Genomic DNA, 17,208 nt, shown 5'->3' with positions numbered 1-17,208 from the left:
TTGATTTCAGCTCAGGTTATGGTCTCAGGGTTGGGAGACGGAGCCCCATGTTGAGCCCTACATCAGGCTCTGCATTCAGTGGGGAACCTGCTCAAGATTCTCTCTCCCTCCCCCTCTGCCCCTCCTCCCGCTTTCTCTCTCTCTCTCTCTCTTTCTCTCTAAATATAAATAAATCTTTAAAAAGACGGAAGGAAGGAAGAAGGAAAGAAAGAAAGAAAGAAAGAAAGAAAGAAAGAAAGAAAGAAAGAAAGAAAGAAAGAAAGAAAAACAGACACTTCTGATCCTTAGGAAAAGATTCAGAAATCACAGAAATACTCTTCAAAGTTCAGAGGTGCCATCAGGAGGAAGAAGGGCTAAGTAGTCTCATGGGGGAAGAAAGAACTGAGACCATTGAGGACACACCTACTTCCCTAAAGGAGAAAATCCCAGTAATAAACAAAAGGGACAAAGAGCTTGCATGGCACTTCTATTCTGTTGGTGGCAAATAATTATCAAGATGATTTCAGATAATTATGAGTGCTGGGCAGAAAATAGAACAGGTCCAAATAACAGTGTGGGGACATTTTAGCTGGGGTGGTCAAAGGAGGTCTCTTTGAGGAGGTAACATTTGAGTTGGGACCTGCGTGGTGAGAAGGAGCAGGCTAGAAGACATTCCCCGAGATGGCAAAGCAAATGCAAAGTTCCAGAGGTGACAGGAATAAGAGGAGGGATGGAAGAGTGGTCCAAGACCTGAGACTCAAGTAGATAGGGTCTTGAAATAATAACAGCAATAATAATTAAAATTGTTAACCTTTATATGCATCTTCCATGTGTCAGGTACACTGCTAAGCACAGTGTTACATGGAACATTCTACCATTATCCCCACTTCATAGATAAAGAAACTGAGGCTTAGTAAGTTGGACCAGTGTCAGCAGTTTAGATTTGGTTCAAGTAAGGTAGGCATAAGTTCAAAGGAGGCAAATTTCACACTCACAATCTAGAAGGATTTTCTAACAACTAGAGAGCTCTTTAAAAATGCAACAGGAAGGGGCGCCTGGGTGGCACAGTCAGTTGAGGGCTGACTCTTGGTTTCAGCTCAGGTTGTGATCTTAGGGTCGTGAGATAGAGCCCCGTGACAGGCTCCACACTCAGTGCAGTGTCTGCTTGAGATTCTCTCTCCCTCTCCCCCTGCCGCTCCCACTCATGCTCACTCTCTTTCTCTAAAATAAGGAAATAATTTTTTTTAAAAAAGGCAACAGGCAACTTCATATTCCTTTTCTGCTCCAAATCCCTCCAAATCTGCCATCCTTTGACACTCAGAATGATGTGCAGGTTCCTCCAACCAAATCCTTTCATGACACAGACCCCTGTGGTGCCTCAGGCCACTCCCACACTCCTCCCAGCATAAAACATAGATCTCCAGGAACTCTGAACTGCTTGGTCTCTCTGTGCACACCAGGATGCCCCTTGCCTCTGAGCCTTTGTTCATTCTGTTCCTTCTTGCTCTGTCTTTGCCTGGCCAATTCCTTCTCAACTGTAAGACCTGGTGTGAGTACCATCACCTCCAGGAAACCTCAGCCGCACCCTGGCTAGTTTCAGTGTCCTCCTCTGCACCCCTATAACACTCCAGAAATATGCTTATTATCACACATACCATGTCACGTCACTGTTGAAAAGGCTGCAATCTGACTGAAGTCGGGGATGTTATTCATCTCTATGTCCCATAGTCCAGAACCCTTCCCGGTACAAAGTAGGTGCTCAATAAATGTTTCCTCCTGCTTTGAAGTGTTTGAGCAAAAGCTGGAAGTTTACAATTTAGGAGCAGGTAGATATGGTAGGTGGGGGCTCAAATCCACAGTATACCTACTTATCTCTACTCCCTTGGCCCCCACCTTGGTCCAGCCCCCATCATCACTCACCTGGACCAGCACAGTGGCCTCCCCCCTGGTCTTCTGGCTCCCGCCCTCATACGCTTCCCCCCCCACCCCCAGTCTGCCCTCCTCATAGGGGCCAGCGGGAAACTGAACATCTGAGCCAAGTCCTATCCCTCTTCCGCTCAGAACCTTCCCTGGAATTCCACTTATTCACTCAACACGTGTTTACTGAGCACCTACTATTGCTAGGCCCTAAGCCAGGCACTAGGGCCACAACATTCAATTACATTTTTAAAAAGCCCTGCCCTCATGGAGCTGACATTATAGCGGGAGTGAACCAGGTAGCAGGATAAACAATGGACTGTCCAGAGTATCTTAGAAGGTTGCAAGGAGGAATGGAAAGCATGAGCGGTTCCAGGTTAAAAACTAAAATCCGAGGGCGCCTGGATGGCTCAATCATTAAGCATCTGCCTTCACCTCAGGTCATGATCCCAGGGTACTTGGATCAAGCCCTGCATTGGGCTCCCTACTCAGTAGGCAGTCTGCTTCTTCCTCTCCCACTCCCCCTGCTTGTGTTCCCTCTCTCACCGTGTGTGTCTCTCTCTGTGTCAAATAATAAATAAAATCTTTAAAAAATAATAAAATTTAAAAAAATAAAAAATAACTAACATCCCTACAAGGTTGCCCCATCCCTGAACATGACGCAGCTCCCCCACCACCTCTCTGTCCTCATCTCCAACTGCTTTCCCCCCTTCTCTCACTCTGCTTTGACCACTGGTTTCCTCAGTTTCTCCAAAATTTCAGGCATGTTCCCACCTCAGGGCCTTTGCACTTGCTCTTCCCTCTGTTTGTAACTCTCTTCCTTTAGATACGAGCCCTCTCTCGCTTCCTTCAGATCTCTGGCCAAATGTCACCTGCTCAGAGGGGCCACTCAATCTAAAATAATCCCTCCTCACTCTCCACTCCCCTTACTCTGCTCTTATGCTTCTTCACTGTACATGCATCACCATCTAAAATATTATAGATTTATCTATATGGTTATTTATTTCTCCCTATCCTGGCTCTAGAATGTCAGCTCCCTGAGGACAAGGGTATTTGTCTGTTTTGTTCACTGTTTTGCCCCTGGTCCCTAGAATAGTTGACACGCATAAAGTATGTGGTCGATAGGAATTTGTTGAATAAATGAGTGAATGAACAAGTGGAGATATGCTCCAAGAGAGCTCTTGTTAATTCAGATAAGAGGGGGAGGGATCAGCAGAGTAGGGTGCTGTTTAGGGCTGTTCACAAGGATCTGGCCACCCCTCTCTCTGTTCAGGTCAAGGTAGAACCACACTTCTCGCCCTCTGTGAGGTTAGGCATGCCATGCAGCTTGTGTGAACCAAGGAAATGTGACAAAGTAACATTCCAGGGTAGAGCCTTAGGAACTGAGGCAGGATTTGCTGTGCCTCTCCCTTTTCTGTGATCATTCCCCACACAGCCTCCATCCTCCTGAGCCCCTGAATGATACTTGGATAAAGTTCTCCAGCCAACAATAAATATAAAGTGCAAGGGAGAAACGAACCTGTGTTGTGTTAAACCACATGGTACCTTGTGTACCTTGACCTCTCTTGACTGATATGGAGTCTCTGGTGCCTTCCACCCCAACCCCCACCTCCACCCCCACCCCCACCTCGCCCAGGAAACTGCCAAGAAAAGACATGGAATCTGTACATAGCTGCTCAGACTCTCCCCCCCATTCCTCCCATGAGGAAAAGAGTCCTCTGAAACGGAATACCTCTTGTTCATCTCCCCTTCCTTTTTCTAGCCTTTAAGGAAGGGTGAGTGGATGGGCAAGGGCATAACATACAAGATGCAGGTAATTCTCCTCGGTCGCTGTAATGACAGCAGCCACTAGCAAGGGGCTGACAGCTTTTAGTCTGGTTCTGGATTTATGACGCCCAGGTGAGGAGCCATTCCGCCGAGGGCTCCCACCCCACAGGGATGGTTTATGGCTGAGCGCTGGACAAAGGTAGAAGCGGTGGAAGCTTCTTCCCCATTCCTTTCCAGAGACGGCCTATAATAGCATTCTTAGAACCTCCTAGAATGCTAAGCTGCTTCTCTAGATTGAATCAGGGAGGGGAATCCTGAGACAAGAATGTCCAGAGGGTCTGGGCTCACCCCCACCTCAGCACAGAACCCCTTTATTAAGTCAAACACCGGCATCCAATCTTCTGCCCTATGACTGGGAATTCTTGCTACCTGGGTCCCTAAACCCCTCCGTTAACCCACATTGGTGGACTAGACTCTTCTACAACTCCTTACTGAGCACCTCGGATGTGCCTAGTAATTTCCATTTGTTCTCCCCAACCCTTGAAAGGTGCATTCTTTTTTTTTTTTTTTTTTAGCATTTTATTTTTAAGTCATCTCTACACCCTACATGGGGCTCGAACTCACAACCCCACGATCAAGAGTCACATGCTCCACTGACCGAGCTGGCCAGGAGTCCCAGGAGGGCAGATTCTTGATTTAGACACTTGACAGATATTTCTTCTGTGCCTACTATGCACTTGGCTATCACAGCAAACAAAGCAATTCCTTCTTACTGAACACCTACTATGCTCCTGGCCATTGGCTTCCACTTGAAGGTGAGATCCATGAAACTTTATGAAGATCTGATGTTGGTTCAGTCACTTGGCAAATATTTATTGTAGCATTCCTATGCATCAGGTCTTAGGGTTTGGTAACGAGCAAAGCGCAGGAGTCCTCTGTGGTTTCTCATGGATCCCATAGTCTAAGGGGGACTCTAAACTCTCCTTGACTAATGAAAATAATGAATCTTAGAGAGATTAAGTAACTTCCCCACGGGCATACTGCTAGTAAAGCGCAGGGCCAGGATTCAAATATAGGTATGCATGACTTAGAGCCCTATCACTAACTGAGCATCTACTATGTCAGGCACTGAGCTGGAGATTTTAAGCATAAACATGCTTGACACAGAGGAGGCAAATCAATAGTTTTGCTGAATAAACAAAATGGATGGAAGGGTGGGTGTATAGAGAATAGATGAAGAGATGGCTGCATGATGGACGGAGAGAGGGATGGCTGGATACACGGACAGAGATGGATGGATGGAGGGATGGATTCATGGAAGGAGAGATGGAGAGACAGATGATGGACAACGGCTGGCTGAAGAGACAGGTGGATGGAGAGATGTAAGGGTGGATAAAGAGACGGACAGATGGAGAGATGATGGGAGGGGTGGGTGGGTGGGTGGGCGGGGAGCTGGGCTATAGATCTGTTACCCACAAGAGTTCTGTGAGGTAGGAGTTATCATCCCATTTTATATATGAAGAAACCACAGCTCGGAATCATGAACTCACTGGTGCCCAGAGTCAAGAACAAGTCATAGAGCAAGATGGGGGAGAGTGGATTCCAACCTTAGCCTACCAGACTCCCAAAACCCTTTCTAGAGCACTGTCTTGTCACAGTTCCCCTTCAAGTACTATCCTAAGTCTCCTGGCATCTCACTCTAGAGAGCCTTGTGCAAGGCTCAGTGGGATTGAGGGATGGGGTGGGGATCAGGGATGGGAGTAATACTTTCAGACGGTAACTTCCTGGAAGCACTAGACTGTCGTCCTATTAGCTATAGATAGGTCAGAATGAAGACCAGTTCTATTTGGGTACACATACATGTACACACACTTATAGAAAACCCATGGTTCACAAAGGAATCTGCTCACATGCATACAAGGTAGGCACACACACCATTCATACACACACATATGCACACCCTTCTAAAGACACATGTCTACACTTACATGCACACACACACACATACATATTAGCACAGACAAAATCATAACTCAGAGACATACTCTTCCACACTTATGCACACTTTCCTCACACACCATATGCTAGACATATTACACGCACACATTTACACAGACTCATACTCTGTCAGAGTGAGGGAGGGGAAAGCAGCTTCCGATTTCAATGAGACCCATCTCTCTTCCCCCTCAGAAGGCAAGAGCAAGAAGGCTGTCACAAATCCCTACATGCACATGCAATCGTGGAACACATGCAAACCCACAGTCAGGGACACAGAACTGCAGACACACACTTAGACACATCCACACCCAGACACACTCAGGGACACACAATGAGGGACACGCTCATCCTGGGACACACCTTCACACACAGGAAGACATACCTGGACCCTCACGTTGGCAAAGCTCCTAAACTTTCTCCCTTGATTCCCCCCCCAACCCCACTCACACACCGAAACTCATGCCGAAATAAACACACCAGGATATACTTGAATCATATCACGGGATGTGACAGACACAAATAAAGACATTGTTTCACACATTAGCTTCAAGTCTGAGAATTTGGACTGAAAGCCCTCACCCGCGCCAAGCCCGATATCATTTCCCCCCAGGGGTGGGACAAAGCCTGGGCACAGTGTTTGGGGTCACCAACAACCCACCCCCCCCCAACTTGCCTTCAACCCTTGGGAGCAAAGACTTCTTTTCCTTTCAGCAAGGAGAAAGAAAGAAATGGGGGGGGGGTGGCCGCTGGGGGGCTGAACCAGGGAGCTGGTGAAGTTAGGGAAATACTGGGCAGGAGAGGGAGCTCCATGCATCCCAGTTCCACCTACTGGGAGGAGTCCCACAAACAGACTGAAGAGGGGAGACGGTGGGAGGGGGAGGCCATATCTGGAGGACTCCGAGGTAAGTTTGCAGTGGAGGGTGCCTTCTCCCCCTCCCCAGGACACCAGGAACACCGTTACTGATCACCACTGAACCTCCCTGCCCCTTCCCCAAAAAAAACCTCTGTGGCAAGAGAAGCTGGAGGATGAAGGTGATGGAGCAGGACAGGATGGGCTGAGGGAAGGGGCAACCTGTGCTTCTGGGGGCTGTGCCAGCCCTTGCCCCTACCCCAGTCTTGGGAGCCATCTGCCTCCTAGAGAGAGCAAGTTCTGGGAATACATATTCGGCACATGGTGAAGCAGATAACCAGGAAGGAGATGCTGCGGTGGGGGTAGGGGGTGCAGGGGAAAGAAAAAGACAGACAAAAAGAGATACAAAGTCAGAGACAGAGCAAAAGAGATAGAGACAAAGACAGGGAGAGAGTGAGAAAGAATAGATAGAGGGGAAAGAATAGATAGAGACAGAGAGAAAAAGACAGAGAGGGAGACGGGACGACTCAGAAACAGGCAGCAATCCTGAAGGTGGAGACGCTCGGAGACCCCGCGGTTCCCCCATTCAGAGGCAAGGTCCCTCCCAGCCCCCCGAATCTACCCTCCCGCTCCGCCCCACTCGGCCGGACCCGGCTCAGTTGCGCAGCCCTTGCCGCCTGCGCGGGGAGCGGAGCGAGCCTAGTACGTTGTTGCCACTCGGACACTGCTCACTAATAATGAGAAGCAGTAATAATAATAACATGAATAAACGGTGCGGGGTGGGGGGCTCGGGGTCCCGGGGCTCCTCCGCATCCAGCCCCCAGCCCCCAGCCCCAGGAGGGCGCCCCCAGGCCGGGGGCTCTGGGAAGCTGGAGGGCGGGGGCCCCCGGGGGCTGCGGCGGCGCCGGCGCGGGCACCACGCCCCCCGGGAGTGCCCCCCGCGCGGCGGCCACTCACGATTTTCTCTGAGGCGCCCGCGCGGGACACGGTGCCGTTGAGCCCCACGAGCGAGGGCAGCGTCTGCGACATCCAGTTGGTGACCATGGCCATGGTGCTCAGCACGGCCCCGATCTTGAGCAGCGGCACCGACATCGCGCCCCCGCCTCATGCCCCGCGGCCGCCCGCCGCGCGTCCCTTCTCCGGCCCGCCGCCTGGCGCTCGGTCCCTCGCCACCCAGCCGCCCCGGGGGCGCGAGCGCGAGCTGGGGGCCGGGGCCGGGGCCGGCCGGGGGGCTCGCGGACGCCGGCTGCGGCTCTGCGCGCCTGGCGGGCTCCGCTTATAAAGCGCCGGCTCGGCCCCCCACCCCCTCCCGCGCCTCCGCGCCGGGCACTTCCAGCCGCCGTGACGTCACGGCTCCGGCCCGGAGCCCAGCGGGGGCGGGGGGCGCCCAGACTGCCCCCACTCCCCAGACCCCGGCGCCGCCCCGCCGGGACCGCCCCCCCGGGTGAAGGCCCCCTGCGGCGGGGTTCCCCACCTGCCCCACCCCCACCGCCGCGGCATTCCCAGCCCCGCCCCCCCATTGGTGTTCCCGCCCCCCCCCCCCAGCCCCCGGCACTCCCGAGCTACCCTCCGCGCACAGTCCCTTTCGGAGCCCTCGGCGCTCGACCGTCCCCCCCAACCCCTGGGCTCAGTGGGCAGCTGCCCCACGCGGACCACCCGAAGCTGGCAGGGGCCCGGAGTCGCAAGCCCCCACCCTCCTACGGTTAGAACACCGACCCCGGCTCTCTGGAACCCGGCAGCGCAGGCGTCGCGGGCCGTGGGGGCGAGACCCGTGCGCGCCCCTGAACAGGGCAGCACAGGGTCTCCTTTCCCTCGGGGAAGGGGCTTCCCCGGTACCACTCTGGGGACCCCTCGGTGGATTCGGGACCAGGGAAGCCCAGAGTGGTAGGTCTAGAGCCAGTGGACGCGACCGCTCGGATGCCGGTGCGGCAGTGGGGGGTCACCCGGGCAGCCCGGAGGATTTCCCACTACACCGAGGGGCGCACCGTAACCGGGGGCGGCTGAGACGGAGAAGCCAGCCTTCTGCAGACTAGTCCCAGGCGGGTCTCCACTCACAACTCGAACTTGGGGTGGGGGCGGGAAACGGACACTTGGGACCTTCCTCCAGGCCCCAGGGCTCGGGGCTCGGGGATCCGCCCCTTCCACGCCGGGGGAGTGCAGAGCGGTCCCCAACCCACCCACGCACCAGCCGGCGGCGGGGGCGACAAGGCGGCCGGGAGGAGCACCCGGCGGGTTTTAATTTCCTCTGTTTTCCCTGCACTCACGCCCCCTCCCGGCGTCCCCGCATCACCTCGCGCTGCCGCCCCGGCCGCCGCCGCCGTCGCCCGCAGCCCGCGGCCGCCGCCGTCTGGAGGCGGCGATGACTCAGGCCTTTCCGGGCCGTGGCCGCTAGCCGAGGGCTCGCCGAGGGAGAAGCACTCAACACGGCGGTAGGGGTCTTGAACTGCCCTTTTTTCTGAGCTTAACTCCGAGGCAGGTGCTGAGCCCTGGTGACCCCCAGCAAAGACCTCTCCGCCTCAGTTTCCTCATCTGCAATGGAGCTGGTTGTGAGGACCCACGTACCTAATATGTGTAAAGGGCTCAGCTGTCCTGAGAATCAAAGATTTACTGAACATCTACTATGTGCAAGGAACTGCGAACAACAGATAAAAATGCCTTTGTGGAGCTAAACACTGTATGGGGCAAGGTAGACAAGAGGTAGGAGGGGGAGGAGGAAGAAAAAGTAAAATAGGTAGGGTAAGGGGAGGAAGGAACATCCAGTCAAAACAGGAGAGTAAACTTTAGTCAGGATGGTTGGAGAGTGATATTTGGGCAGAGATCTGAAAAACGTAAGGGAGGAAGCCATTTGGATACCTGAGGGAAGAGTTACAAAGAAAACAGCAAGTGCAAAGGCCCTGAGGTACTAAGATAACTTCAAGGAAAGGCCAGTGTGGTTGGAGCAGAGTGAGCTGGGAGAGCATGCGTGTGTGTGTGTCTAGGGGAGTGGGTGCTGTGCTTGTAAAGTACTTTGCAGTGTGTCTGGGCCGTGCCAAGCATTTAATAAGTAGCAGCTGCCTTTATTATTATTTGCAACCAATGATAAACTTTAAAAAATGAGATGTGTCCTAGCCTCCTTGCACTACAGCTTGCATTTACAAGTGCTGAACACTTAGCAAATGTGCTGGCTGAGCCCCAGTTGCAACCTCCCAGGAAAAGTACAGCAACATCCCTATTTGCAGGTGAGGAAACTGGGCTTGAAGAAGAGAGGGGACCAACTTGAGGCGACCCAGCAGGTAAACAGGGGCTCAAGATTTTAATCCAGGCCTGTCTGATTTCAGACTCTGGGCTCCAAGGTCTCCCCGCCTAGAGAATTTGGAACCCACTGACATTCGCTCACTCACCATTGGTGCTGTGGGAACATGCCCTATAGCTCTTCCTGTCAGGCTCTTCCAAGGAGTGGTCTACCCTCACAGCTGCTTTGCTGTCTCTACTGCCTCACCTCCTGCCTCCTGAATGCTCCCAAACTCCTCTCACCAAAGGCAGGAGTGACCTTCCAATCTGCCCATCCCACAGCCTCACACGAGCCCTTATTTAGTTATCCCAATGGTTAGTCTTCATGGATCATTCCCTCTTCCTTCTTTCTTTCTTTCTTTTTCTTTCTTCTTCTTCTTTTTTTTTTTTTTTTAGATTTTTATTTATTTATTTGACAGAGGGAGAGAGATCACAAGTAGGCAGAGCAGCAGGCAGAGAGAGGAGGGAGGGGAAGCAGAGAGCCAGATGTGGGGCTTGATCCCAGGACGCTGAGATCATGACCTGGGCTGAAGGCAGAGGCTTAACCCACTGAGCCACCCAGGCGCCCCTCATTCCTTCTTTCTTGAAAGTAATTTCTCTTTTGACTTCACAAACACCTTATCATTTCCTAGTGCCACTCTCCCCTCTCTGGCTGCATCATCACTGTTTCCTGCCTTTTCCCTAAATGTCTATGTCTCGCAGGGTTTTTGTCCTGGGTCCCCACTCATCTCATTCTGTGTAGGGTGCCTGGACCATCACACCCACTTCCAAAGTTTTGGTTCTGTCTGGCACACTCCCACCTCAGGACCTTTGTACTTGCTGTGCATTGCTGTCCACTCTACCCAGAACACTTTTTTTAAAGATTTATTAATTTACTTGAGAGAGAGCATGCATGCGAGTGGGGGCAGCAGAGGGAGAGAGAGAGAGAATCCTCAAGCCAACTCCCCACAGAACTCAGAGACTGACATAGGGCTGCAGCCAAGCACCCTGAAATCATGCCCTGAGCCAAAACCAAGAGCCAGATGCTTAACTGACTGAGCCACCCAGGTGCCCCCCAGAACTATTACCACAGATACACATTTAGCTGTTCCTTTATTTATATCTCTGCTTTATCATTGTATAGGTCAGAGGCATGCCCTATCTTTCTCCAGAAAACTACATTTCCCAGGTTCCCTTACACACTGGCTTCCTGTTAGGCTTATCCAATGGGAGGCACTGGAAGGAGACTGGAGGGTGGAAGGGAGGGAGAAGCCAGGGTATTTCTCCCTGCTCGTTCTGCTTGGGGTTGTGGTGCTTACCGGTGGTGGCTACATCCCCCACCATGGTCCCAGCTCCCACAGAAGAGCCCCCTTCTCATCACAACACCCATCTGTCAGGTCCCTCAAGCAGTTTTGTACTCTGGTCTATTGCTGGACGCCCTGATCAACCCCATCAGTTTGACTTCTCAACTCTTCATCTTACACTTAACCAATTCCCTGTATTAAATTCCCTCTCCTTAAAACACCTAGAGCGGTTTGTTTCCCCAGCTGAAGTCTGAGTGATATGGCCATCATGTCTGAAGGACCTTCCCTGACCACTTCATTGACGATAACAGCCCCCACCACACTCTGTCCCTTACTCTTCTTTATTTTCTCATACAGCATTTATCCCCATGTGACATGATTTTTATTTGTTTATGGTCTGTCTCCTCCACCAGACTTTCAGTTTCACAAGGGTACCTACCTAGCCGTATTTTTCACAACTGAAACCCCAGGGCTTAGAATAGTGCTTGGCACATAGCAGGTGCTCAAAAAAAGTGTTGTTGATTGACTGACTAAATGAATCTATAGCTAAGGCTCCCAAAGGTATATCTACAGCTCAGATCTTCAGCTGGAGTTCAGACCCTATGCCCATCTGCTTCTTGAACATTCTCACCTGTGTTTCACAGGACTATAGCACATGACGCCCACCAGAACAACCTCAGTCAGAAAGACGGGCAGTGCTGCTGATGATGTAGAGATATGGGAACCTGTTGTTATGGAGAATATAAAATGTTGCAACCACTTTGAGAAATAATCTAGCCCTTTCCTAAACAGTTACACAGGGGTGCGTAGGGGCTCAGTCCGTTGAGCATTGGACTCTTGGTTTTGGGTCAAGTCATGGTCTCAGGGTCATGAGCTCAGTGTGGAGTCTGCTTGAGATTCTTTCCCTCTTTCCTTCTTCCTCCTCCCTCGCCCACCAAGCCCCTGCTTACACTCTCTCTCTAAAATAAATAAATAAATAATCTTTTTTTTTTTTTAAAGAAAGTTAAACTGAAACTTACCACAAGACCCAACAATACCATATACCTGAGAGAAATAAGTCCATTCCAAGACTTGTATGTGAATATTCATGCCAACATTTTTCATCATGAAGGAGACCATCCAAACACCCATCAAGTAGCAAATGGATAAACTGTGGTACATCCATACAGGAAACGTCACTCAACAATAAAAAGAAACAAAGAACAAACATGTGCTACAACATGGACAAACCTTGAGAATATTTCACCAAGTGAAAGAAACCAGATACAAAAGGCCACATTTTGGGACACCTGGGTGACTCAGTCAGTTAAGCGTCTGCCTTCAGCTTAGGTCATGTTCCCAGGGTCCTGGGTTCACGCCCCACGTTGGGCTCCCTGCTCAGGGGGGAGTCTGTTTCTCCCTCTCCCTCACCCTCTGCCCCTCCTCTGGCTCCTGCCCTCTCTCTCTCTCCCAAATAAATAAAATCTTAAAAAAAAAAAAAAAAGGTTGGGGCATCTGGGTGGGTCAGTGGGTTAAAGCCTCTGGCTTTAGCTTGGGTCATGATCCCAGGGTCCTGGGATGGAGCCCATGTTGGGCTCTCTGCTCAGCAGGGAGCCTGCTTCCTCCTCTTTCTCTGCCTGCCTCTCTGCCTACTTATGACCTCTCTGTCTCTCTCTCTCTGTGAAATAAATAAAATCTTAAAAAAAAAAAAAGACCACATTTTGTATGATTCCATTTATACAAAATGTCCAGAAAAGGCAAACCAATAGAGATAGAAATTAGATTAGTGATTGCGTGGTACTAAGGGTGGGTGTGGGGATGGACTGCACATGGGTATGAGGGATCTTCTGGGAGTGATGGAATGTCCTAAAACTGGACTGGGGTGATATTTGAACAACTCTGAAAATTTACTAAAAAGCCACTGAATTGCACACTTAAACAGGTCGATTTTTTGGCAAGTAAATTACACCTCCACAAAACTGTTCAGGGGGAGCATTCTTAAATTGTCCCTGCAAGCCCCCTCCCCTGATGTGCCCTGCAATTGCACTGATGTGAGGAGTCCTTACATTTTGTACCCGTTTCCTTGCTTGCTCCGCCATGGTCCTGGCCCAGATGTTACCTCGGTTAGAAGCTACGGACTGTGCCCCCATATCCTTCCTTCTCCTTCCCTACTCCACTCAAACCAACGCTCACTGATCTTGATGCAGAAATGTCTCCAGAAACTATCCTTCCTCCCTCTCTCTCTCTTCTCTTTCTCTCTCTTATTTTTTTTTTATTTTACAAAGGTAGGGAGGGGAATAGGGTGAGAAAGTCTTAAGCAGACTCCATGCTGAGCTTGGAGCCTGACACAGGGCTTGATCTCACAACCCTGAGATCACATACTGAGAGGAAACCAAGAGTGTGATGCTTCACCGACTGCGCCCTCCCAAGGCACCCCTGATATTTATTTATTTAAGTCATCTCTACACCCAATGTGGGGCTCAAACTCATGACCCTGAGATCAAGAGTCACACGCTCCTCCAACTGAGCCAGGCAGGCGCCCCAAGAATGTATCCCTTCTTCCCTATCACCACCATCACTCTAAGCACTGTGGTGGGGAGTGCCTTAGGTTGAATGTTTGTGGCCCACCCCCCAATTCCTATATTGAGACCTAATCCCCATAATGTGATGGTATTTGGAGATGAGGCCTTTGGGAGGTGATTAGGTCATGACGGTGGCTGAAAGCATTAGTGTCCTTAAGAAAGAGAGCTCCAGAGAGCTCTGTCTCTCTTCCACCATATAAGAAAACAGAGAGAAAACGCCCAATCTGCCAGCACTTTGATCTTGGACTTCCCAGCCTCCAGAACTGTGGGAAATGCATCTTTATTGTTTATGAGTCACTCAATCCATGGTATTTTGTTAGAGCAAACTGAATGCACCGGGACCAGGAGCCACGTCAAGAAATGTTTTTCCCCTGGGGCTCCTGGGTGGCTCAGTGGGTTAAGCCACTGCCTTTGGCTCAGGTCATGATCTCAGGGTCCTGGGATGGAGTCCCGCGTTGGGCTCTCTGCTCAGCGGGAAGCCTGCTTCCCTCTCTCTCTCTCTCTCTGCCTCCCTCTCCATCTACTTGTGATTTCTCTCTGTCAAGTAAATAAATAAAATCTTTAAAAAAAAAAAAAAAAAAGAAAGAAATGTTTTTCCCCTGACCTGAAAATTCTCCGGAGGGAACAAGTTGACAACTGTCGGAAATAATTACCATGGTTGCTAAGGTTTACTGAGTACGAATCCCATGCTAGGTATCATAGGCAGCAATGTACGTGTAATAATTCACTTAGCCCTCAGAGGTAGATAGGACTACAATTCCTATTTTTAAAATGAGGAAACGGGCACCTGGGTGGTTCAGTCATTAAGCAGCTGCCTTCGGCTCAGGGCACGGTCCCAGGGTCCTAAGATCGAACCCCGCATCAGGCCCCCTGCTCGGTGGGAAGCCTGCTTCTCCCTCTCCCACTCCCCCTGCTTGTATTCCCCTTCTCACTGTCTCTCTCTCTATGTCAAATAAACAAAATAAAACCTTAAAAATAATAAAATAAAATGGGGAAACAGAGGCACAGAGATGCTAAGAGATTTCCTGAAGGCCCCCAGGATACGATCCCAGGCAGTAAGGCTCCCAAGTCTACATGGTGCTTGGTCAACTAGGTCTATTCACAGGGGAAAGAAAAAATGTTGATCCCTACCTCATATCCTATGCAAAGATCAATTCCAAATGGATTGTGTATCTAAATGTGAAAGTCAAACAATAAATCTTTTAGAAGAAAATACAGAACATCTTCATTACTCTGAGGGTAGGCAAAGATTTCTAAAACCGGACACTAACAAGCACTAACCTTAAAAGGGGACAAATATTATCTGAACTACATTAAAATTAAGAAGTTCTATTGATCAAAGACTCCATTAAGAGAATGAAAAGACAAGCCACAGAGTGGGAGAAGATGTCTGCAATCCTTACGTCCGACAGAGACTCATATCTTATTTAATCTCTATGAGGTCCGTATAGATAAATACAGATCCATATCTAAAATCTGCATACACAGGGACACATAGATTCCTACAAATCAGTAAGAAAAAGGCAGGCAGTGGAATAGAGCATTTCACAAAAGGGAACACTGAGTGGTCCATAAACATGTGAAAAGGTATTTAAAATTAATCATCAAGAAATGTAAATTAAATCCAAAACATGTTACCGCTCCACACCCACCGGAACAGCTAAAGGAAAAAGGAGAGACACCACCAAGTGCTGCGGACAATGCGAAGCAGCTGGATTGCTCAAATCCTAAGAGTAAATGGAAAGACTGAAGAGTCTTTGAGACTTTGGAGGAATGGCAGCATTTCCTAAAGCTCCATATATTCCTCCCTACAGCTCAGCGCTCTGCTCCTTGATGTATACAGTGGAGTCTCATTATTTGCGGATTCCCTACTGGCAAACTCACCAACGTGCTACGATTTATGTGTAACCCCAAAGTCAATACTCATGGGGCTTTTGTGGTCATTCCTGGACATGCATACAGGGGCACCAAAAAATAAAAAATATATAGAGTCACCAACCCGCAGGTTCCCAACTGAAGTCCAACACAGACATACTCTGCCTTCTTGCTTCAACTCTTAAAACTGTAAACAAGCGTTTTTTAAAAAAAGATTTTATTTATTTATTTGACAGACAGAGATCACAAGTAGACAGAGAGGCAGGCAGAGAGAGAGGAGGAAGCAGGCTCCCCACCTGGCAGACAGCCTGATGTGGGGCTCGATCCCAGGACCCTGGGATCATGACCTGAGCCGAAGGCAGAGGCTTTAACCCACTGAGCCACCCAGGCACCCCAACAAGCATTTTTTTCACTGGTTATTTGGTGCCAAGGTTTTCATTTTTTTGGTGTACTTTTCATTATCATTGGTGATTTCACTATTTTTTAAAAAGATTTTTATTATTTATTTGAGAGAGAGAGGGAGAGAACATGAGATTGGGGAGGGTAGAAGGAAGAAGCAGACTCCCTGCTGTGCAGAGAGCCCAATGGGGACTCGATCCTGGGACTCCAGAATCATGACCTGAGCCAAACGCAGTCGCTTAACCAACTGGGTCACCCAGGTGCCCAGTGACTTCACTATTTTAAATGGCCACCAAGGAGAGTGCTAACTGCTCTGTCGTGTTACAAAGTACACGCAAGCTGTGACATGTCTTTGAAGAAAACACATCTTGTCAATAAGCTTCGTTCAGGCTTGAGTTATAATGCCTTTGGCCATGAGTCTGATGTTAATCGACCAACAGTACATATTAATTAAGGTGTTTTTTAAGCAGAAACATACATAAAACTAGGTGGCATCCTGTTTGGTCAACAAAATATGCAACCAGAGGCTTACAGAACTCTAACCCCACTTTGATCCCACACCATCAATCAGTACTCGCGAAAACCCAACAGAAATGCAAACAAGCATTTGCTGAAGACGGAGTGTCAGAATATTTATACCAGCACTGTCTGTGTCAGCCGCAAGCTTCACCAACCCGAATGCCCAGAAAGAGTAGAACGAATATATCACGGTAGAGTCACACCATGGAAAGCCATAAAGTGGTGACAACAGACAAAGACCACAAAACGGTAATATTTTTGGAGGCATCTTACAAACATAATGTTAAGTGAGACCAGCTGGGTCCCCAGAACAACATACCTCCTGACTTCACGAAGTTACAAAGCTGGCCCAACCCATGCATGGTGAGAGATGTTAGCTTAGAGCTAACTCGTGGGGAGCAGGTGCTAACTAGACGGGGCACGAGGGGGCCTTCTGGATATGTGAAAAATTCTGTTTCTTTACCGGGGACTGGTAACACCATGTCACTTCAAGACAATTTCTCAAGCTGCACCTTTATGATCTGCACACTTCTCGGTAGATAGGTTTCACGTCAATAAGAAAATTGACTCGATATATGAATTCAGGTGTAAGTTCCTTCCCTGTTTGATGTGCAGCAGGTAAAAGCGATGGAACTTGCCGGCAGAAAAGCTGAGAAACACAAACCCGAAAGAAAACAAAAACAAAAACAAAACACAAAGCAAGCGAAACTAAGTGTCCTCTGCAAGAAGCCCTGTGGCCTCCCTTATTCACACGTAAGGAAGTCATGAATTCATGTCCACACACACACAC

At 49.6% G+C, this 17,208-nt stretch overlaps 1 protein-coding gene across 2 annotated transcripts in view; it reads right to left on the bottom strand.

The window, feature by feature from the left end:
• The window catches only part of OLFM2 (olfactomedin 2), a 59,659-nt gene that overhangs the window by 34,944 nt on the left and 7,507 nt on the right, over window positions 1-17,208 (bottom strand). The window contains exon 1 of one of the 2 annotated variants that reach the window (XM_082732088.1): window positions 7,469-7,734. The exons of the other annotated variant lie outside the window; for it this stretch is intronic. Coding sequence (XP_082588214.1) covers window positions 7,469-7,603 — 135 coding nt within the window. The 5' untranslated portion in view covers window positions 7,604-7,734. Of the gene's footprint in view, window positions 1-7,468; window positions 7,735-17,208 lie in introns of those variants that run through there. 2 annotated transcript variants of the gene reach the window in all.

The sequence above is a fragment of the Mustela nivalis genome (assembly GCF_964662115.1).
Source record: "Mustela nivalis genome assembly, chromosome: 1".
Taxonomy (NCBI): domain Eukaryota; kingdom Metazoa; phylum Chordata; class Mammalia; order Carnivora; family Mustelidae; genus Mustela; species Mustela nivalis.
The sequence above is the reverse complement of the archived record's forward strand: the minus strand, read 5'-3'. Positions and strand labels throughout refer to the sequence as shown.